The sequence below is a fragment of the Botryllus schlosseri genome, chromosome 11, assembly GCF_051294905.1.
Source record: "Botryllus schlosseri isolate E-star chromosome 11, Bs_hap1, whole genome shotgun sequence".
NCBI classification, from domain to species: domain Eukaryota; kingdom Metazoa; phylum Chordata; class Ascidiacea; order Stolidobranchia; family Styelidae; genus Botryllus; species Botryllus schlosseri.
Window position 1 is genome coordinate 3,342,889 of NC_137246.1, and position 24,120 is coordinate 3,367,008.

The following is a 24,120-nucleotide window of genomic DNA, read 5'->3' on the forward strand; positions in this document are numbered from 1 at the left end:
TAATGCCAAATTTAAATACTTGAACTCAAAATTTTGTAAAAATTAATTATTTTAATGTCAAAAAATGTGTAAATTTTGATTTTTAGTGCATAATCGTCCGTTTTTTAGGTAAAAAAATTATCACCCTATTAATAAGATAGTAGCATAATTCTTGCATGAGACAGTAGCAGCTCAGTGGTCTTTGCTTCGTAACTGTTTCGTATTTTGGCTGCAAAATTTTGTGAATCACAACAATGCGGCTTAGCTGCAGTCCGGTAAATATGTATTACTGAGCAGACAGAAAAAAGTGAGTGTGTGCACTGCAAATCCTGCTCGCACAGCACTACGCTGTCGCGATGATATCAGACTTGTGGATCTGCTCTTTTGTTAACCTTGTCTGTCTGTCTGCAGGGCATGGGCTGCCAGACGTATCTTGCTTGAGCAGTGCTCGCAGTATCATTCGTTCCTGCGTGATTGCGACAACGCCGAGAATTGGATGCAGGCCCGCGAGGACTCTCTCGCCAGCGACCAAGCAGGTGCGTGAAATTCTTGACCCAAACCGGGCAGAATTACTTAATCTCATCTAATCTTAGTCTGATTAGAGGCGTCAATTTGAAAAATGCAACCCTTATTAACTTTGTTACAAAACTTTAGCTGATTAAGAAATTAGTGCTTCGAGTCCTACATGCAATCTAATAGTACTGGAAACACAACCTATTACAATATTCAGTAGTGATGAACTCCCTCATAAATCTCCAGAAAGGTTTGAAAATACTAATAAATAACGAAGGCACTGCCACTTGAAAAACATACCTTAGGCGGGGAAAATGGGACAGTATTTAAAATTTAACAGCCCATAAGTTAGCAAGAAACTGAGAACTGTCGAAAAGGATTCATCAGCAGGTGTCCAAGACCAGTTTTAGTTTACATTCCGAAGTTTGGAATCGTAATGAAACTTGCATTAAGATCACTGCCGACTCGTCGATCCACAAAGAACCTTAATGTCCTCAATGGATGCTTTTTAATGGAGTGTTGGTGACGATCTTGCTTCTGCGCACTCTTCTGTTGATTTGTAAATATCTTGTAAAATCTGCCTTTGCATATCAATGGACCATTGTGCCCCAGCCAAATTATTCCAATGTGTCCTACCTACTTCTTCAGAGTAAAATCTCCCCAAATTCGCGATCCCCCGCCTAAAATAGCATACAGGGTGACTAATAACTGCTCCATCTAAGCTGTGTACTAATTTCAAGCACAACAAACGAGATATACCCATCCAAAACGCAAGCGAAAGGTAGCGACGTCTCACTGTTTGTGTTCTTAGGAGACACCCTCGATTCCGTGGAGTCTCTGATCAAGAAACACGAGGACTTTGACCGCGCCATCGGACTGCGAGAGGACAAGATGCAGGCCCTGCAGTCTTCTGCCGAAAAGCTTTGCGAGCAGGACCCACCTCATTACGCTGCAGACGCTATCGAAGCCAAAGCCGACGAAGTTCGCGACAGGTAAAATTGCGAAGACGTTCAATGTAGCCAGAGTACTCAGGTAAACTTTATTTATAAATCTGCACGTAATTGGCTAAATTATTATATAGCGCTGGTGTTATAAATTGAGGGGTATGAATTTTCGCTTGCTGTTCGCAACTGGCAACATGTTGAGAAGTGCTGACTTAGCCGACCTAGTTTACTGGTATATGTGCTCTGTCACACACATACTCTCGCAAACACATACAAATTGAATAGTATATTCATATTGAAATGAACCCAAATATTTTTGGCTGATACTCACCAGGGGTAATCGTCAACAACTAGTAGAGAATTGGAAAGAACGTTGTATAGGCCTATCAACAATTGTATCACATAATATGGGCATGGAATTTCGAATAATCAGGGCGGAGAGAGCGTATAAGCCAATATACTATTTTTAGATGGTACACAAACTCCTTCTGTAGGCACGGACTAGGATGGCTTAAATTGATAAAAGTCGACTCCAAGGCACACAAATGAAAGTGTGAACGGCCTCTCCCGCCAACACGAAATCTGTTGTCCCGATAATTTTTTCCCGCAAACAGGATTATCCAACAAATGTTCGCCCATGGCAGAATATATGGCCTTTGCCTGTTCTGAATCAAGATTCAGGGGATGGGTCAAGGGTTGATATACAATAATGTTTCCAATTCTCTACTAGTTGCTGAGGACTACCCCTGACGAGTGTCAGCCGAAAATATTCGGGTTCATTTCAGTATCAATATATTATTCAGTTGTATATTAAAGTTCTGTACATCAAACAAACTCTTCAAAGACATACAACAAAGTCAGTCGTGGCCCCTGTTCCCCAGGCTTGATCCGGATTGAATATTTCAAGTCAAATTTATCTCTATTTTTCTAATCTCGTCACGAGTCATCCTGGATTCAGATTCAAATTCATTAGCAGACTCGAGATTCGCCCAAATTTTAGATTTCAATTTTTGACGCATTCCGAAATGTGACATACACAGAAGTGGTCGACGTGGTCAGAAATATTACTTGAGCAGAAGTAATGCCATAAATCTGTGCAATTACAAGTAAAAGTAGCTAATACCAAGACCCAAACTACTACTAGCTGTAGTAGAAATTAATGTTTGCTTCTGGTCCAAACGTCGCTCCAACTCAAACGCGTCTCGGTTTTGTACCAGGTGGCAGAAATTGAAGGCGGCCCTCATCGACAAACGCTCGAAACTAGGCGAGACCCAGACCCTGCAGCAATTCAGCCGGGACGCCGACGAACTGGAGGCGTGGATGGCCGAGAAAATGCAGACCGCCACCGACAACAGCTACAAGGACCCGACCAACATCCAGGTAGGCCCGGTTCAAAGTCAGTGGCGGACCGAATATTTGTACCAGGACTGTAGCTCAATAACCCCGCCGCGAATTTGACAGAATTCCACCGCAGAATGGGTAAGATAACTCTGGTGGTATGCCATTGCGTAATATGAATCGCACTTTCAATTCTTCATTAACATCGCATTAATTAATCGTCTAGTTTTACCGCTTTACGAATTGTTGCTTTTTTACGTGGTGAGACAAAAGAGCTTTAAAAGTTCCGATAACTGTATGGTACCTTTAAATAAGCAAGTGCTACTGTTCCTCAATATGCTCTGTTTATTGAGCTTTCGCTGGTGGCCTCTTATTTCGCACATTTTACGGTGGAGCATGCTCCTTCATTACTACTGCTCGCTTGGTGGTTCAGATATGAGCACATATGAACCTGACAGTAGTTAAAGCCAATGATGATATAGTTTTATTAATATGTCGAGGATGGCACGGAGTGATATGAATTCGTAGTTAGAAGTGAAGCTACCTACTATTTTAGACAGCAGACAGATTTTGCTTGTGTAGTGTCCGATTCATACCTCAGTTTCTCAAGTAGTTTTACTTGCTCTGGCCCAACATTTTTATGCATGTTACCTATTCAATTTGCCCAACAAGACTTGTTGCTCGGAAGAGCTTGGTTCTGACACTGCTGGATACAGGAATATTTGTGCAAATACGAATTGTGCTCGATGATTTTTTCACATATAGCATTGCATGCACAATGTAGTCCGATAATTACTCACTAGATATCATACCTGATGTTACGAAGCAATTTGTAATGTAGCTTGTTCTAGATACTGCGGTAGCTCACTCGATATCAATATGTGGTGTATTGTCCATCTAATACAACGCAAGACTGACTGGTTCAGTATTTTCAACAGATAACAAAATAATTGATGTGTTTCAGAAATAACTCCTATTTTGGAAGATGGATCTCATATAATTTCATTCAAATACAATCAAACCCCAACCGAGCAAGAAATAGGCTTTTTCAGTCTCACAGATGCATATTGTAGTTAGGGGAAGACGACTTTTCAGCAGGAATCGAACTCCCACCAGTATCAGAACTTAACAGTAGGCTACCGATGATCCTATCACTTGGAATAGTTGTGGAGCTTCTCGGAGGTGCAAAACTGCAATATACATTTGAATAGTATATTCATATTGAAATAAACCCGAATATACAACATACAATTGATGTTATTTTCAATTCTCTACTATCAGCCGAAAATATTCGGTTTATTTCAATATGGATATACTACTCTATAGTTTTGTATGGAAAGGTTGATAAATCTGACCAGTACTAATATTTCTTTAAAGACAAACATCATCATGATAACTCGGCTAACATATGTAGAAATTTGATCGAATCGTAATGTTACGGTGAATGACACTCTATAAAAAGTACCGTCAAGTTGGTTACCAGTCCCAGCCCCACGTTTAAGCCAAAGTAGTGCAATCAGTATGTCAAGCTATTGCTGCAATATCTGCCTTTTCGTCTCATTTACACTCCAACAACCTGTCTCGTATAGAGCAAACATCAGAAACATCAAGCGTTCGAAGCCGAGCTTGACGCCAACGAAGACCGAGTAGGTTCGGTAATCAACAACGGCCGACAACTTATCGACGCTCGTCAATGCGCTGGCTCTGAGGACGCCGTGAAAGTGAGCGTGGCTAATGTTCTTCTCGGAAGCTGGCTTCATGTTGTGACGTTGCAGGCGCGGATCGAATCGCTGGCCGACCAGTGGACCGATTTGAGGGAGAAATCGGCCGAGAAGGCGCTGAAGCTGAAGGAGGCGAATCAGCAGCAGAATTTCATCACCGCCGTTAAGGATTTGGAGTTTTGGATGTCTGAGGTGGGTTTTGATGGCGTTTTGCGTGGCGACTGGGTTTCTGACGTGTGCTTTGCTTGTGCTGGTCGAACCTCGACTCCAAAATATTTAGATTTTCCAAAGTAGATTAAAATTTGAAATATAGCTTCAGTTTTTGGCAAATTTGACTAGAATTAGAATTATAGCTACACAGATTTTGCCAAATTAGACTAAATTAGTATCCTAACTACACCATTTTTACCAAGTTCGACTAGAATTAAAATTATAACTATACAGTTTTTTTTTCGAAATGAAATTAGACTTAGAATTATAACTACACAGTGTTTCCCAAACTAGATTAGAATTAGAATTATAACTACACAGTTTTTGCCAAATTAGACTAGAATTAGAAATTATAGCTACACAGTTTTGCCTAATTAGCATAGAATTACAATTATAACTACTGTACACAGTGTTTGCCAAGTTAGACTAGAATTAGAATTATAACTGCACAGTGTTTTCCAAAGTAGAACAGAATTAGAATTATAACTACACGTTTTTTCCAAATTTGACTAGAATTAGAATGATAGCAACACAGTGTTTACCAAATTCCTGCAGCATTTCAACAAAATCAGAAATTAGATTTGAATGAAAATTAGAGCAAAGAAACATTTCACAAATTAGATTATAATTACATCACTGACATTTTGAATTAATTAGTCTAACTGGACAACTAGAAATATTTAGTTTAAGTCTGGATACGGCCACAGGACGAGTTCTGGGTTTTGGCTTGACTCTCTTTTGTATGCAGGTCGAGACCATATTGGCTTCGGAAGACGTTGGTCGCGACGTGCCGTCGGTGAATAACTTACTCGCCAATCAGCGTCACGTTGAGTCTGACGTTGCCGCTAACGAGGACAGGGTGAAAGAACTGACCTCTCAAGCTGAACTTTTGCTTGCAAACGCCAAAAAGTCTGACGCTCTCGACCCTGCTCACGTGGAGGCCAAGAAAAACGAAATCAACGACAGGTTTGTTGGATATGTTGTTCTGCTTTACTTTGCGAGATTACGGTCTGATTGTGAATATATCATATTCATAATTTTGAGTGATAGCTTAACTCATCTGTGTAATAGAAATTGTAATTGAAGTTATGTCAAACACAATCAAATTCGTTGGAATGGCGGTTCATTTGAGTGCCAATGCTGATCATAAGGCTTAAGGCTAATGCTTGGACTGGATTGATTCAAATAAAATATGCTAGCTTGTAGCTCGAAATAACTAAATCTCACTAAAATCATTATATCGGCACTTTTCAACATTCCATGTTTCCACAATTCTATCACTAGAAGCGATAAAGAAGGCTCGTTTTAATGTGTCATCGCCGAAATCACAATTTTGTACCTCAATTGAACTGTCGCGCGGTTGACAGTTGACCTGTAATGATCACACATCATCGAATGGCACACTGAAGGGCTCCATCTGTCATAAGAAACATCCCGTTTCACAACAGGCAGACTTGTGGGTTTTTGTTCCGCTAACGGATCTTACATTTTGCAGATTTGCAAAGATCAAGGTGATGTCCCGCGAACGCCGTGCGAAACTACAGGAATCCCTGCAAGTTCACCAGTTTTACAAAGACGTTGCGGACGAACAGGCGTGGATCAAGTAAGTCTGCATCTTTTTCACAAGGGATTAGTCGATAAGGTCTGCTTTAAATCGAGTGTCAGCGTCGAATGAGGAGAAGAATTTAATACCATGGACCCACTCTGGTATCGTTTACAACTGTTAAAATCGATCTCAGTTCGTACTAAATCTCGGCACTAGTTTGACTCTAGCTGCATTTCCGTTCATGCTGTGAATCCTGACTCTAGTTCCAAACCCATAGTTAAAGATGATGTGGCAGATTTGAGATAAAATCAATTGGAATGTTTGGGCTTGATTTGATTTGAGAAACGATCGATTTGAAGGTTGCCGTCATGGGTTTGTACTTGAATAATTTAAAAATTTTGACTCTGCTATCCAATGAAGCTATGACAGCAGTCAAATCTGGACCGGGTTTTGGACTTGAAAGCGTTGAATGTGATTGTCTCCGTATACTGTGCAGGCATTCGGTTTTAAAACTCATCTTTCCAGCGAAAAGAGACTGCAAGCGGGCAGCGAAGATTGCGGGCGTGACGTGATCAGCGTCAGCAACCTGGTGAAGCGGCACAAGCGTATCGAAGGGGAGATCGTTTCGCACGAGCCCAACGTGGAACGATTGAAGGTGTGGCGATTCCTAGCAACATGGGAACAGAGTATACGCTCAGGCGATTTTACAAACATTCTAAAATTGATGTAAAGTTCACTTTCCGAGAATCGCCTTCGTTTCATTTTTATAAAAAGATCAGATCCCAAGCTTCCCAAATTCGTAATTAGATATTGCCCACAGAGACATGCTTGCGTCGAAGAACTGCCTTTTCTGAAAATTTCATCAAAATTTTGAAGTTTGCAGTTTTGAAAATAAATTACCAACTTCCCATGATGCTATTTAGATGAGCTATTTAGTTTGTTTGCGATGACCATTTCACTCGTAAAAGCAACACAAACGTATCCGAAATCTAATTTTTACAATACAAAGTCTAAGTAAGTGTTCAAGGCAAGTAGTTTTGTTTTCAAAGGTGACAAGTAGAGGTAGTTTATAAGCGCAAGGATACTTGAGTACTCTGAAGATGTAGAAGTACTTCGTTACTGGCCACATATGGACCCACTGTTTCCGTTCATTGACCGCTTTGGTTACTCCGACTCTGTGAGGAGGTTGATTACCTTTCCGCAGGGTCGAAATTGTTTTTCATTTTCAAATGTTCTGTTTTCGTCCACAGGATCTAGGAGAGAAGTTGGCGGAAGACGCGAAAGACCAGCGTGAAGAGATCGAGAAACGCGTCGATGATTTGATCGAAAACTGGGATCAGTTGAAGGATTTGGCGAAGCAACGCAAGGAAAGGCTGCAGCGGGCAAAGGATTATCAGCAATTCAGGTGATTTTGATTATTATAATTATAATGTTATAATTGAAAATTATTAAATATAATATTATAAATATAATGATAGTGAGAATGATTGGATTGTATTGATATTTACGGCAAACTCCAGATTCTGTGTTCCGTTTGCTTCATGGATGCATGTCGCCTGGTTTTTGAATTCACCACCAACAATATGTCACGTTGTATGGCAGTTGCGAGTGCAAGTTTTTGTACCTGCAGTAGGCTAAGTGTAACACATATTTTTGTGAAATTGTTATAACGAACAGTATTTTGAAAGTATTTAGAAGTTTGTGCCTATTTTTGGCGTCATCAGTCATTTTGTTAGTCGCAGAGGCGCAACAACATTTCACGCTCTGGGTGTTTACGACTCTCAACCCCTGTTTCAGAACTGACTGCGAGGAAGAGACCAGCTGGATCAACGAGAAAATGGGCGTGCTCGTGAAGCCGGAATCGCCAGAGTCTTTGGCGGCCGCGTCGAGCTTGCTCAAAAAGCACGAGGCTTTTGAAACCGATCTGGCCGTGCACAAGGACAGGATCAAGGATGTAGAGAAGGAAGGAAAGAAATTGATCGAAGAGGTAGGTACTCCGTGTGATAGTCTCTCTCCTAAATCTCATGTCTATGTTTTGCTAACAAAGCGCGGTATTGTATCTAGGGTAGGCCCTACTACTCAAATATATCTTAATTATATGGTCCTTGCGCCGGTATGAGATATATTATTGAGGAGAATCTGTACCGACATTACATTCTTTGTGGTCTTTGCAGTAATTTTCATCTTTTCTGAATTAGACTAGAATTAGAGTTACAGCTATAAAGTTTTTTTTTCAAATTGAACTAGAATTAGAGTTATAGCTGCAGTTTTTTCGAAATTAGATTATAACTGTAATTACTAAATTTGCAATATTATAACTTGGAACGAATTAACCTGGAATTAATATTAGAGCTTGAATTCATTTCGCAAATTAGACTAGAATTTACTGGTTGTCCAAGTTTGCCTATTTAGAATGATGACACTGTTTTAGTATCGCCGCCGACATCGATCGTACATAGGCTAAAAATGTTTTCTTTTTTTTGTACACTATATTTTTGATTATTGCATTTTGCGCGACTTACTTCCGTATGTTGAAGTTTTCGTGTCAATACGTAGTCAGGAATTGTGATGTTTTGCAAACTAAAAAAATCTCTGCCGTGCAATTATTTGTGACGCGATATCCTATTTCAATCGTTTACGAACGTGACTCAGGACAATCCCGAGAAAGACGAAGTGAAAGAGATTCTCGACGACCTGGAGGACAAGGAAGAGAAGCTTGACGAGGCGGCTCGCAAGCGAAGATCCAAACTGCAGGACATCCACGATTTTCTGCAGTTCAACTGGGAGGTAACGTGTGATTTGTTTTACTGCGGCTTTTGATCCCTAGCGCGGGGCGCGATTTTCAAAAGACCAGAGGTGCGATCGTGAATTCGAATTTTTCATTCTGTATTCCAATGTTCCCAGAACGTTTTTGGACTTGTAGCTTTCATGACATTAAAATCGCCCCCTCTAAAAACTAGAGGCCAATATTGAACGGCTACCTCTGCTTTTCCATAACATTCAAGTTTGTTTATCCACTATTTTCACATTCTCAGATGGTCTTTTATATACTACTTCTACTTAACTCTTTCAGGCTGAGATGAGTCGAGCACTGAACCTGTTTTCTATCAACATGCATCAATTTGTTATTGAGCTTAGTCAGATGCAAAACAGTTATTCAATATAATTGACTGATTTTTCTGACATGTCTCTATCCCCATGCATGGTATCTGCCGCTGTTTTAATGATAGCCGTTATTTTTCGTAGGCTGACGTCGTGGAATCATGGATTGCGGAACGAGAGAAAGTGGTGAAGTCTGACGATTTCGGACGGGATTTGTCCTCCGTGCAGAGTTTGCTGACAAAGCAGGTGCGCGTCTAATGCGATATTTGCATGTTTATGTGCGCGAATAAAATTTTCTCAAATTCTTGCGCAGGAAACTTTTGACGCCGGCCTGGCCGCTTTCGAGCAAGAGAGAATCGCCAACATCTCCGCGCTCAAAAACCAGCTGCTCGACTCGGGTCACGAGCAATCCGAAGACATCCAAGCCAGGCATGACGCTCTCATCAAAAGGTAAGTTTATGCCTCACATGTAAAGCAGAGTTTTGAAAAAATTACTGTTTTTGTGATTTTAGTGGCTAGTTGATAAAATTGTTAGGTTATTTGAAAAAAAAAAACTGTATGCCAAATTTGGGTCCCTTCAAACCATAGTAGCATAGTAATTAAAGTAAAGAGTTTTGGATGCATTTTAAGAAAAGAAAATTGTTCAAATTTTAGTGGGTACCCCACGGAATTGTTATGTTGTCGAAGGGAACTAGAAGTAACAATTTTGGCTGAATTCCAACCCGTAAAAGCAAAGTCATTGGTGGAGCATAGCTTAATGATAGAATGTAGACTATGTTTCTACAGTCAGAAGGTAGCCGAATTTGATGTACAACAGTTTTTTTAGACAATCTAACCATTTTATTAACTACCCAGCAAAAACTTGAACAAGTAATTTTTGAACAAGCCAACAGCACAGCTTAAAGTGCCCGATTTCATGACAATTTGCCCCATTTTCGCTCAGGTGGGAGGATCTGAAAAAGGCGTCGGCCGAGCGCAAGGCCCGCTTGCTCGAGTCTCGCGAGAAATCCCGAGGCGTGGACGACCTCTTCCTGCAGTTCGCCAAGCGAGCGTCGGCTTTCAATTCGTGGTTTGAGAATGTCGAGGAGGACCTGACCGACCCGGTCCGGTGCAATTCCATCGCGGAAATTGAGGTGAGGCACAAGTTTGTCGCGCAGGACTATGCGTAATGGTTTGTAAATATCACACTAGGTAATTAGAATCCTTAGCGGAGGCAGTCAGTGACGAAGTAATTGAACTTTTTCAGAATGCACTAGTTATCATTAGGGCGATTGTTTTTTTGACCTAAAAAATGGAAAATTTTGACCTGAAAAAAATCAAAATCTTGACAAAATTTTGACTTCTTGTATGCAAATTAGGTGTTTTCCCTCGTAAGGTTAAAATTGTACTACTTATCTTCATTTCTGGTTGGAACTCCTTGTCCTCACGAAGTATTTTGGCCTGAAAAAACGATTTTGGCTTGAAAACTGACAAATTTTAATCTGAAAAAAACAGTATTTCAATTAAATCTGGCCCTATCAAGAATTCCCGTAGGTACATCACACATTATGGTAGAAATAATTAAAATTTGTTGTAGTACAACAACGAAAGATACGTTCCTACATTCTCGGGTAGAAAGTGTCTGTCCTTACTAAGTAGCTTGCCAAGAATGGGGAAAGAACGTTCAACAGTAGCTGTTGTTGGTTGGCAACACTTCATTCTGACAGTATTGTCTACATCACAATTTTTCATCTTGCGCTTCTCGATATAAGAAACATTCAATGCCCAAGCAGTCTTGCTTCAGTAAGGATATTGCGGTACGTTGACCATGCCACCATACTGACCTATTTGTTTCCTTTGACCGTTTATGATTCACAATGAGCAGACAATGGGCTGTCTACAACGGCAGGCCTATTCAATAGGCTACAAGCTGTAAAATATAACATAGCGCAAAATCTACGATACAAACGAAATGCAGAGGTCAAAAAAATTTTGACTTTTAACAGTTTTGACAAATTTTGACCTAACGCTACAATTTCGACAAAATTTTCACAAATTTTGACATGTCAAAAAAAATCGCCCTAGTTTTCATAATCCACTTTAGTAAGGGAAACTTGTGAAAATCTGTGAACTATATTGTTACCAAACAATTTCTTCGCCAATATGTTTGTTAAGGTGTGTAATAACTAGGGCCATTTAAAGTCATTAAAGTCATATTTTTTTCTATGTATCAGTAAGTCGTGAAATCAATTTTCATCCCTATGGGGTATATTAAGAAAGTTATAAAGTCATATAAAGTCATATTTTGCTGGTTAAGTCATAAAAAGTTATAAAGTCATATTTTTAGTATAGTTTAAATAAAAAGGACCAATTTAAGCGGTGAAGCAATCAAGCACTAAGAAACTAAGGCAGTTACTCGTTGGGGTAGCTGGTCGAATGCTGCTCAATATTATGCCGAGACGTAGGAAGGTGAAGTTATTGTAAAGAGCATCAAAAATTCAGTCAACGATCCAAAGTTGACTATTCAGCCAATTTGCCTCCACTATAACAATATTTCAAACTTAATACTGAAAATAGAAAATTATAGCTTACGTACACCGTCAACCTGATGTGATGTTGTAATGGAAAGTTATAGCCTACGTACACGCCCATGCTGATCTAAATGCCCTTGATTTCGGAAAAGATCCGCTTGAGCTCAAAAATTACGAAGCAATTGGACAAAAACGATGTGAAAAAAATTATGGTGCTACAAAGACGAGACATTTCACCATCGCTTTATGCAAAACTGCAGAAGTGTCAAGCCACATCAGCGTCTGTGGAGCGCTCATTTTCTTTACTAAAGTCATTTTACGTCCAAATCGTAACTTGAAAGACTCTAACATTCCGCACTACATGAAACTGTACTACAACAGTGGTTTCAAATAAAAATGGATGTGTTATGTTGCGTATGTTTTACTCGTTAGTTCCGTGAGTGACGTTGTTAGCATGTAAAAATACACGATTTTCACATAAAGTCATATAAAGTCATATTTTCCGAAAAATAAAGTCATAACATGGATTTTTTAAGGTCATATAAAAATGGCCCTAGTAATAACTTGTGTTAAAATGTTGAAGTTCAACTCTTGTGGGAAACCCCCCAAAAAAGCTGTTAAATTTGACGAATTAAAAAAAATATTTATCGCCCATAAGTGACTTAGGACGTGTTTAATAATGATTATCCATGATTCTCAATTGATTGTTAACACTTATAATTCACTACAGGCTCTGCTTTGTGAAAAACGCCACACCCACTTTTATATTCATGCACAAAATCGCCTTTATTTCGCATAGCTATGTTCACTGAAGAGGTAGCCTATTTCACATGCACAATATCAGACATTTCAACAGGCATTGCCTATGCCTTCTTCAGACTAAACATCATCGTAACTGCAATTATTGCATTATAGGGTCTTTACATACTCCACAGGCTGAAATGCACGTGACCTCATTCTTCTTGCAGCTGTATATTCGGTTGTTGCAATCTTTATGCCAACTATAGCCTGCTGCACACTGGCTCTCGAGACATGACAAAACAAGAGAATCGCGCCTGTCTGTGACAAAACCATGCACACCGCGTCACCAGACTACGCAACAAAGCGTCGGCGAGTGGGCTGCGCAACTCGCCGACAAGGTTGAAAATTTTCAACTTTGTCGCGAGTTGTGGGCTCAGTCGCAGTCGAAAATAATCACGCGCTCTTATTTCGACGGTGCTGTTGCAATCTTTTCTAATCGTTCAATTTCCTAATTTAACATTCTCGTATGCCAGATGCGTAATTTATCTAGGGTTACACGATGAAGGCTGTGCGGGATTGGCGCAGTGCACTGTATGATATCCAACATGCCCAGAAAAAGAATGATTCAACCTCAAGTCGACAACTTAAAGATGGAAGAACGAAATGAAGATATATTTGATAATTAGATCACTATATGTTCACAATACAAGACGAATAACAGAAAACATGACTCCCAGCCCGCCAATGCCGCTGACATGCTTGACATTACGAAACTACCGGTAGGCCAAGAAGAGTAGGCCTATATATTATAAAGATATCTGATTGATGGACTATGTCAGGGCGTTTCAACGATTAGACACCTTCTTGTTTATATTCTTTGTATCTTGGGTACTGTATATTGGGCATCTGCATCTTGAGTTGAAATAATAAACTGAGTTTTCGAATTTGAGAATATCTTAGTGGCATTATGGTGTATTCCTTATCAAAATTCGGAGCATCAGCAAAATGCTGTCAGTACACATAGAAAACACATATGTGTAGGAAGTATCTTGATGTGTTCTTCAATATCATAACCGAGAACTTATACTATTACGAAATCATCAAGTTGGTACAGAACAGATAGGCCTACGTTACGACTCGTTGTCCCAATGTGCAGCAGAACGCAACTACCGCGATCGTGAGCGCGACATGATCGGGGAATTACCTGTTTTAGTCGTGTCGCAAAGCCAGTGTGCAGCAGCCTTATAGCTTCTGAACTGCAATAGCTCATCAGGCTCATATCTATGCACGCCTATTGTCCATCCGTAATCGCTGGGGTTCGGAGACAAGTTCTGTAAACGAATCAAATCCCGGGTCTGCAGGTACTCGCGGAGTGAACGTTATGAAGCTGCACCCTCTGTTAGAGGTAGTGTCTCCGGTTTTATCACTCCTGTCGATGCCTTCCTTTAGAACATGTTGTATGTTTTGGTGAACTGCTGTAACCATCAAAGACCACAATGACATTCTGAAAGCAAACTTCAATGAGTCAATGTGAATGTTTTACTCGTAAATCTTAGGACATTTTCTTTGCGATGACAGGGCTTTTACCCAGGGTTGTAACCAACTCATGAGGCTCCGAGTCATAAGTCAATCTCGATTTTATAGTTTTGACTCGAGTCAAGTCGATTCATTTTCAATTCACCACCCAGTCAAGTCCAAGTCAGCGAGCAGAGGGTTGAGTCCGAGTCATGGTATGATGGCTCGAGTCCGAGTCATTGTGTTGATACTGCTCAGTTTCCAAGTTAAAGCCCATGTTAACTCCCCTTTTTTATAACTCTGTTTGGTGATATCGAATGGTTCGCATTTATATTATACTAGTTCTCCTCACTTTTAGCATTTTCTGGTCGCATTTTCAAGTACAAGTACTATTAGACGAAATCCCAATAGTTTGGTTACTTTACTATTCTTCGAAATTACCATAAAATGTTGGTCTTGGCCGTCTGAGTCTCAGCTCATATCAATTGGTTTGAGTCATGCGCAATGACTCAAAGTGGAGTCAATACACAGATCCGTATTTTTAGAAAATGACTCGAGTCAAGTCGAGTCATAAAAAATTGTGACTCGAGTCATTAAAACCCTGCTTTCACCTTTGACATGACAACCATGGTCGGCGTCACTGAGTTTTCATCCAGGTTGATCTGCATGGCCAATGGCTATCCTAAATTCAGCTGCTCCCTCAGTATTTCGACTACGTCATCAACCGTATACTTGTGAATCCAGTTGAGAAATACATGAGCAACCTCTTTTATTCATCGTTAACGAATGGCTTCATTTCTTCAAACATTTTAGGACAAGTTCAATGGCCCCTGCATCTCGCTTAATCTGTGTCTTGGTAAGCTCTCTGTAAACGGGTACATGTCTGCTGACGCCCTCCTCCATTCGTCGGTTGACAACTGACAGATGACTGAGAGTGGGCACCCAACATCTGTGGCCAGAAAAGCTGTTGCTCATTCTTCCTCTGCGGGTTCACCAACGTGGTTCCCGTGAGGGGCAGACGTTCTCAAACTGGGGGTGGGGGGTCGTGGAAGCATCTGAGGGGAGGCGCGAAGCCGCCTAAGAGAAATGATTTTCTTGAACTCGGAATGAGTTTAATTTGTGCTGAAACCTCCTGTTTCAACAATGGAAATAATCCTAATTAGGCCTTTCGATTTCAAATGTCATAACTCCGCCGTACCATCCACACACTGCGCGATGCTAGATTTTGAGTGATACCGAACCTTGCCCTAATCAGAAGATGTCCCTGAATGAAGTGTAACTGGTAAATGCGTGTAGCTGCCATTGGATTTTGATTTAGGTTTTGGTCAGGTCCGTTCGAGTTAAGATCAAGTGGGTTAATAGAAGGGGTTAGGCACCAAAATCGCTAAAATATCAATGTGCTACATGTTATCATTGCACATGCTTATGTTTAATCAATTATTCAACTGCAACTACATATTTGAGAAGTGTCTCAACAGCCATAAATACCTCCCGCGCCACCAAACAATGCATTGGGGTTGCAAACATTGGAAGCATCTTGGTAACAATGCAGGACAGATTTCCATTGTGGTCTGCGAGTCACTCGGTTCTGATAAAGACATTGGGCATATCTACCATGTATTGGTACTCCACCTAGAGTGCAGGTGTTCTTCCTCTTTTTGCGAATCGATTGAACGTTTCTTCAAATCTTCGCTCAAATACTCGCAATACTGGGTCACAGTGTCTGGCTCCGATTTCCCCACCAGTCACCTTTTCCATGAAGGACTTCATGTCACCAGTCTATCCTCAGTTAAGGCAATTTCCATGGTATGTTGATAGATAGCTGCATCGACGAGGAGGTGAGGAGTAGAGATGATCATGGATTAGGATTAGGTTTTGAAAAAACAGGATTTGTGAAATTTTGTCGGATTTGGATTGGATTTGGATTAGACATTTTTTTCAGAACGGATTAGGATTTGGATTGGATTGACCGATTTTCTGGGAGATTGAAATGACGTGTGGCGAATGGCGACAAACTTTATTCAGATCAGTTATTAATGTACTTATGGTTACTAAGTTATCTTGAATCAAGTGAATCGTTGGTTGTGACAGAAAAATTTCGAAATCCTACATTGCATAAATTAGTATTTTTTCTGAATTTCCAGTTGGAATCGGATTAGGATTGGACATGGACTTGAATATGAAAAAGTTATGGATTAGGATTTGGATTTGGATTTGAAGGTTCGGATTTGGATTGGATTAGGACATAGAAATTTCAAATCCGCTCATCTCTGGTGAGGAGGGACTGCCTTGTCAAAACATCCTTCATCCATGAGGTGGATTGTTGTTGTGCTTCCAGCATAGATCAACTGGATCACATCTAGTAGCCCAGAATATTCCATGTTGTCACCAATTGGTCCAAGAAAAGATTTCAATAGGTGAAAACCACTCAACCTTGGAATGACTGGTAAATTTGTCTGCTTCATTATATATATAGCCTTCAGTCGAATCGGAAGATCGACGGTCACTATAGCTACCCCAACGCGCTGTGTGCACTCTTTAAGACTGGCGAAGAAGGTTTTGAGGTCATCAGGGTCTCCTTCAATAACTGGAAGGAACTCGATCTGTGCGCGCTGTTTTGCATCATTACCATTGATTCTCTTAATCCAGCCATTCCAGTTGGAATGTTGAAACTATCAGGATCGTTGGCTTTATTAACCCAAACCGCTGCTCATAGTGTGTTACCTGGATAGATGAGCGTCTGATCCAATCTGATGTATATGCCAAGGATCAGAAATTATGGTGAAACAGCGACGAACCATTCAGTAACAATTGACAATGAACTCACACAAGGCCGTGCTGGATTCATAGCCGCTTTTTTACTTCGGTACAATTGCGTCCATCTTATAGAACGGAATGATACAGAAAATACCGTTTTAGACCTTGCTGCAGGGCTTAGAACTGTATTTAAGGAATTACTGAACTGGTTTTAAGCCTATATATGTGTGTGTTACCCAGTATTACAGTATACAGAATTTGTTGAATCGTTCGGTATCGAATTACTGAACGGTGTACTTATGACTAGATAACTATGCCCTCAGTGCCATACTTTTACATATATTTCCACAAAACAGCCTGTAGTAAAATGTAAATTTTAACAATCAATTGAGAAACATGAAAAACCATTATTAAACCCATCCTTGGTTACTTGTAGCCGATAAAAATAATTTTTCAATTTTTTTAAATTTTTTCAAAGTTGTCAAATTTAACAGCCTTTTTTCTGGGTTTCCCACAAGAGTTGAACTTCAACATTTTAACACATGTTATAAGAGACCTTGACACACATATTGGTGAAGAAATTGTTTGGTAACAATATAGTTCACAGATTTGTGAAATATTTCATAAAATGCCCTTGCTACTTGTTATGCTCAGTGTAAACTGACCATCCCTTGTAGCTACTACCTATAATTTTAATTCTAATCTATGGTTAGGAAATGCTGAAAATTTTCTAGTTGTCTAACTGTAGTCATGACTTTCCTTTCGATTTCAGAGCATGCTCGGCAAGCAGCAAGACTTCCGCGATTCCCTGAAGCAAGCCCGCGACGACCTGCAAAGCCTCCAGGATCTTGACGAGCGTCTGTCCGCCTTGACTGGCGAACACCCTCCATCAAACCCGTACACGTGGTTCACGGCCAAAGACCTGGACGGGATGTGGCAGGACGTGCAGCGCCTGGCGGACGAGAGAGACGGCGGCTTGGAAAAGGAGAGAGTGAGGCAGGAGGCCAACGAGAAGCTGAGGTTGCGGTTCGCGAATGAAGCTAACGGATTTCACAAGTGGCTCACTGAGACCAGGTTTGTATTTTCGAGTTCCAGTAACAGAATATTTTAATGTACTAAATTTGAAGTTTATTGACGCGAACATACCAGAAAGTCGCCAATCGGTATAGAATTGGAAAGAACATTGTATGTCAGCAGTTGACTCACAAAATATGGCGTCACTGGCCTAAAAATTCGAATCTTCGGGGCGAACATATCGCATTTTGAAGTTACAGAAATTCAATGTACCATTGAATAATATAACCTTATTGCCATCTGTTCAAATTTGCCTCGATTATTGGAAATGTCATGCAAGTGACGTCATATTTGGTGATGCAACTGCTGATATAAACTTCTTCTGAACTCTTTACTAGTTGCTGACGATTTAGGAACAAGGATGGGTTGGTAGGCCTACTCGAATATGAGTCCAGTATCAATTGTAATGATTCGTGTAGAGCAGCGAGGCGTCATTTTCCTAGTGGCTGTAAGATGGTATTCAAATTTTTTAAGTCTTTTTTACTGTTATTCTGTTATAATAGAGGGTACTCAAACATCAATTCGACTCGAAGCTTAATACCCAACTAAGGACCGAAAAACTCAGATACTGGACTTTACACCTAGCACTCTTCACTACTCGCGTTGGCTTTGTGTCGTACACTTTGCGGACCGGTTTTGCGTTGGCAAATGCGATCTTATGCAACAATCAAATGCAATCTGCCACATGCTGGCGAAAATTTCATTTGCAGCATTTCCAATGTGGCTGAAAAGCGTCGTCTTTTTTCCATATTTAGGTCTCTGCAGCTGTAATTAGTATATTTTTTTTGCAATGACGGATTTTCTTTTGTCTTCTTCTCAGATTGCAGCTACTCGACGGGTATACCTGGTTTTATTTGCCGATGCATGGTTTTAAAATGTTTGCTAACTAGATTTGTGCTGATGCGTGTCAAAGCTTCTATCTTGTGACAGACTAACGCCGGCCTCAGCGCATGTAGGCCTGGGCTAACGCGTGTTTTCTTGTGTTGCGTAACACACACTTCCTTTGGAATCGATTGAACGATCCAATTAAAAGGGAATTGTGTATAGAGACTGCTTTGGTACGGATATGTAGCTGTGCTATGTTGATGGAGTTTGGCGAGAGTGAAATAACTCTTCGGTCTTCCGCTGTGCATGTTGTTTGAATTTTCTTTCTGCTCTTAATAAGTAATCTCAATTGAGTGTGCTTGGCATATATCGCCGTAGTGAGATCGAAGTAGCCTATGTCCGTTTTTCAAATTTTGAGATCCAGCAAATTTTTGTAAATTTTTCATATCGTTTCGGTCGTATCTTTGGCCGTGATTATGCTTGTCACATTTTTTCAAAGAGTTTATAGGAAGAAGTTTTACAACAGCTTAATTTGCTCTAAATGTGATAAATGGACATAAGCTACCCTGATTCCATTTTTATGTCGTTGGCAAAAGTTCATAGAAATTCAGCACACCAGTGTTACTAGGCTGTGCTATACTGGATCAAGTCCAATTGTTTTAACAACGTGAAAATCTGTATAAAAACTCAAAAACTAAACCGAACTGATAAAACTTATTCAAAGTCACTCTAATCTGCTTGTTGCCCGGCAGTAAAGCTCTTTTGCCTGTGTTTTCTGTGTGTTTAGAATGCTTTGTAGTGATATTTATTTTTGGGTATGATTTTGATATATTAATAAGAGGCTGTCAGATTCGTCAGTGACGCTACTCGCTAGGAATCAACACTGTACATGTAAAATTGTATCCAAGTAGAATTAGTGCACTTCAAGACAGGCTAAAACAAATAAAATTAGCTGAATATATAATGATATTAGATGCATCAATATTTTGTGCTGGTAAACAGTGGCAGCATCAATTCTTCACGATGTGTTACCTAAAAGATATTAAGATTTGTGATTTTTTCCAAGTCGCAAGGATCGCAACGCAGACATTATATTTGTTGTTGGTTATATTTATACGAAAATCATGTAAATTTGTCCAGAAACTGCTCATTCTCACACACAATTTAGAATGTTGGAAAGTGTTTTGGATTTGAACAAGTCCAAAGTAGAAGTGGGAGTATCCAAAAAATGCTTCTTGAAACTTTCCATCTTCCAAATTATACTAGAATTACTGAATTCTGAACAACTGGGAAAATTGTACCAAATCCCGAACCAAAAATACAATTAGAATCAAACTTAGCTCATATCAAATAACACATAAATGTCTGTCTGTCTGTCGCTCTAAAGTAGCCTAACTATACCACTGGAAACATCTGATGGTCCCCAAATCTGATCGATGCTCGTAATTAGATGAAGTATTGCTTCGTTTCTGATGTTAAATGCTCATTTGTTCGGAATTTGAGCTATAATTTACAATACCATTGCAGGATCAGTATGGTGGAAGAATCGGGGACGCTGGAATCTCAGCTGGAAGCCACCAAATTGAAATCGAAGGAAGTGAAAGAAGCCAAGGTTGCATTATAATAAAACTTTTTAACAATTTTGTTGAATTGAATAGCATTCATATTGAAATGAGCCCCAATATTTTCAGCTGACACTCATCAGGGTTAATCGCTAGCATTAGAGAGAATTGGAAAGAATGTTGTATATCAACAACCGTAACACCAAAATATGCTAACCGAGTCTAAAATAGTACATTGAGCTCAAGCGATCTCTTATCCTCGATTGTTCGAAATTTCATGCCGGTGGCCTCAAATTTGGTGGTATGACTGTTGATATACAATGGGTTTTTTTTTCAATTCTTTCCTAGTTGCTGACCGTTACCTCTGATAGTGTCAGCTGAAATATTAGTGTTTATTTCAATATAAATACCATCTATTATTCAAGGTTGCTGAAAGTTTAAAATGCTTAAAATAATATTTTTAAACGACACTTTAGGCGAAAGAATCGGCAGAAACATGGTTTACTCGGGAATATGTTTAAGAGAATATTATAAAATCGACAACTAAATTTTTGTTTCGTATACATGGCGTTCGGCTCTTGATTAACCAATATTCTCCATTCTGTCTGCAGAGCCAACTGGACGTGGTGGAAGAGATTGGCGCCCTTATGGAAGAGGCCCTGATTCTGGACAACAGCCACACGGAACACTCCACCGTGGGACTGGCGCAGCAGTGGGATCAACTGGACCAGCTCGGCATGAGAATGCAGCACAATCTGGAGCAGCAGATTCAAGCAAGGTAATAGCTTAAATTATCATTAAATTGCAAGTAGAAGTAGTGATTCCCAAGATATGCCTGAATTACTGCATGATGTGCATATGCCGCTGGACAAGAAAGGTGAAGATGTAGCCTTTGACGGCTTTCTAAGGCTTGCACCACCCCTCCGTGTTATCCCTGTAATGCTGAGCGGTTAACGTGGAAGTCATGGTTAATGGTTATTAATCAGGTCTTTGGTCTGACCCGGCCAAGGATCTAACCCAGTAACCCACGATTTTCTGATGACTCGACTTGACTCGAGTCATTTTCTCAAAATATACGGAAATGTCTCGACTCGACGCAAGTCATATGACTCGAGACTCAGACGGCCAAGACCGACATTTCATTGTAATTTCGAAGAATAGTAAAGTAAACACGCTATTGTGATGACGTGTTTCGGTACTGGTACTTGAAAGTGCGACCAGAAACGACTAAACGTGACGAAAATTAGTAGATTCGAAAAGTGAACCATTCGATATCACCAAACAGAGTTATAAAAGTGGGTTTAACAAGACTTTAGCTGGAAACTAGGTAGTCATAACAATGACTTGGACTGGGACTCGAGTCATAATTCCATGACTCAGACTCGACCCTCTGCTCGCTGACTTGGACTCGGACTTGACTCGGTGGTAAATTGAAAATGACTCGACTTGACTCAAAACTATAAAAGTGAGATTGACTTGGGACTCGGATCCTTGCGACTTGGTTACAACCCTGGCTCCACCATTACGCTATCTTGATGAATAGTTCTTTCTCTGTGGGGTGATAGTGAGTAATACTCGACTCGAAACCTTTTAAGTCGACTCGGTATTGAATCGCGTATCTGAGTGCTTCGGTTCTGTATTAGACTTCGAGTCTAATATTCGAGTATCACGATGCCAATATAATAGTATGAATGATGGGGAACGTTCAGATATTTATGCGACCACATAAAATATAATGGCAGTTCTACAGCGCATTATATTGGGTATTTTTTGACCATACCTATTTCATTGCACTTAGTTGTTGTTTGTGGTATTGATGGTGTTTTTCGACTACATGGTCATTTACACCAGGCCGAGTTTCTTTATTTCATTGCACTTTGTGACAATGCCGTGGATTGATCACGACTTCGGAGAAATGTAATTTCCGCTAACGTACGTGGCTTTGTGCTACACGTTTGTATGCTGTGATACGACCAATCGAGGTATATAGGCTTCCACAGTGGAAAATAGTATTGAAACCAGGGCTTTGGAGCAGCCGTAAATTTAAACTGCTCCAGCTCCGGCTCCGGAGCCGCATTATTACCACTGCTCCGGCTCCAGCTCCAGCTCCGGCTCTGAAATTATCGAATGGGCCTGTCTATATCAGGGGTGGCTAACCCGCGGGCCAAATGTGGCCTGCGAGAGGGTTTTGCGTGGCCAGCGAGGTAATTTCCTATTATATTATCAAAATGAATTGCTCAGATTGTGAACTTGCAATGCCAACCAAAAATTACAAGTCTGGCTGCGACACTTGGGATGTTGATGACTAGAATATCAGTTCCGACGCATTGGCAGATCCAGGGTCCAGTCACATTTTCAGTAAATCGTCGTACATTACAATAAACTAAAATAGTGGTGAAATTTTTCTTCACGCTTCGCGTGTTTAATTGTCCCACGATTTCTTGCTTGGTAGCCTATCCCCTACTGAAAATGAAAATAAAACGCCTAATTTACCCGATTGAGTCTACCTGTATTCGCAATTACGGGAAAGTCTTTTCGCGTTTGCGCTCGCATAAAGATCGTCGACGGTGAAATGTAGGCACAAAATGATTGTCGCATATCATGGGAGACCTCCGATATCGATGTGGCCAGACGCCGAATAGTCGTGTCCTTGCAAACTGAGCCTAGCGGGCGGTATACAGTAGACCCGCAAAATACTCAAGTAATAATATTATTGACCGAGTTTATTTATAAACTTTGAAAATTTTACCCGCTTGCCGCGGCTAGTGGACCGCGCACTCGTTCGTAAATTGCATGTGCCTCTTTAGCCGAAAAGGTTGGCCATTCCTGGTCTATATTGATTACTAATCTACCCATGGGTTAGTTATCTATAGTAATCTGGAGTCTGTCAGCCGTTAGTAACATCCGATGTAGCAACGAAGACATTGGTGCCGCTGTGCCGGCTTGTGATGTCATAATAAATACTTGTCAATTGTCGATAATATCATAGTTGCACTAGAACGCACTTTACCCTGTGTCATTGCTGTGTAAAGCATTAAAATTCAGGCCTGCTGTTCAATTATGATAAATCAGCAGACGTGGTTGTTGCATATATAATAGCATCTTATTAAATACGTCGGAGCCGGAGCTACTCTTGAAATAACGGGCTCCAGCTCCGGCTCCGACTCCAGCTGAATTTTATGTAGAGCTCTGGCTCCAGCTCCGGTGAAAATGCACGGCTCCGGGGCTCCGGGCTCCGGCTCCAAAGCCCTGATTGAAACTATATTTGTCTTTGATAAATTAACCCTTACTAACAAGGATCGTATCATTTGAGCACTCGGTCATCTCTCACTGCCCGTCTCAAATCATTAAAATTTTTGCCGATTCAGGTCGGAAGGCTCGAATCATTGTGACCAGCCCAAGTCGTTGAACTTGCGTTAGCATACTAAAATGACGTTTGCTTTTTCAGAAATATGACCGGAGTCAGCGAGGAGACGTTGAAAGAGATCTCGATGATGTTCAAGCACTTCGACAAGGACAAGACGGGCAAGCTCGAGCATCACGAGTTCAAGTCGTGCCTGCGCTCGCTCGGATACGACCTGCCCATGGTGGACGAGGGCGTCGAAGATCCTGAATTTCAGGCCATTCTTGACATGGTCGACCCGAACAGGTAGGTGTTTCCTGCTGAAGTGTTGAGATAGTGACCATCGTTGGACAACCTAGAGAATTCTCCGCTTTTCCAAATTAGATTAGAATCAGAATTACTGAATTTGCAAAGACTTTCTTAATTCCGAATTGGAATGG

The 24,120-nt window shown here is 40.5% G+C and overlaps 1 protein-coding gene across 8 annotated transcripts in view; it reads left to right on the plus strand.

Annotated features, from left to right (window-relative positions):
* The window catches only part of LOC145449853 (spectrin alpha chain, non-erythrocytic 1-like), a 50,330-nt gene that overhangs the window by 24,896 nt on the left and 1,314 nt on the right, over positions 1–24,120 (plus strand). For 3 of the 8 annotated variants that reach the window (XM_080328290.1, XM_080328295.1, XM_080328296.1), the window contains 20 exons: positions 391–515; positions 1,304–1,484; positions 2,654–2,816; positions 2,898–2,915; positions 4,364–4,495; positions 4,550–4,687; positions 5,454–5,671; positions 6,201–6,308; positions 6,777–6,906; positions 7,502–7,656; positions 8,049–8,238; positions 8,904–9,038; positions 9,498–9,599; positions 9,667–9,803; positions 10,297–10,486; positions 17,649–17,950; positions 18,771–18,788; positions 20,303–20,387; positions 20,949–21,115; positions 23,786–23,986. In XM_080328290.1, coding sequence (XP_080184416.1) covers positions 391–515; positions 1,304–1,484; positions 2,654–2,816; positions 2,898–2,915; positions 4,364–4,495; positions 4,550–4,687; positions 5,454–5,671; positions 6,201–6,308; positions 6,777–6,906; positions 7,502–7,656; positions 8,049–8,238; positions 8,904–9,038; positions 9,498–9,599; positions 9,667–9,803; positions 10,297–10,486; positions 17,649–17,950; positions 18,771–18,788; positions 20,303–20,387; positions 20,949–21,115; positions 23,786–23,986 — 2,895 coding nt within the window. Of the gene's footprint in view, positions 1–390; positions 516–1,303; positions 1,485–2,653; positions 2,837–2,897; positions 2,916–4,363; positions 4,496–4,549; positions 4,688–5,453; positions 5,672–6,200; positions 6,309–6,776; positions 6,907–7,501; positions 7,657–8,048; positions 8,239–8,903; positions 9,039–9,497; positions 9,600–9,666; positions 9,804–10,296; positions 10,487–17,648; positions 17,951–18,770; positions 18,789–20,302; positions 20,388–20,948; positions 21,116–23,785; positions 23,987–24,120 lie in introns of all 8 variants that reach the window. The other 5 variants (XM_080328294.1, XM_080328297.1, XM_080328291.1 and 2 more) reach the window with 4 other exon arrangements.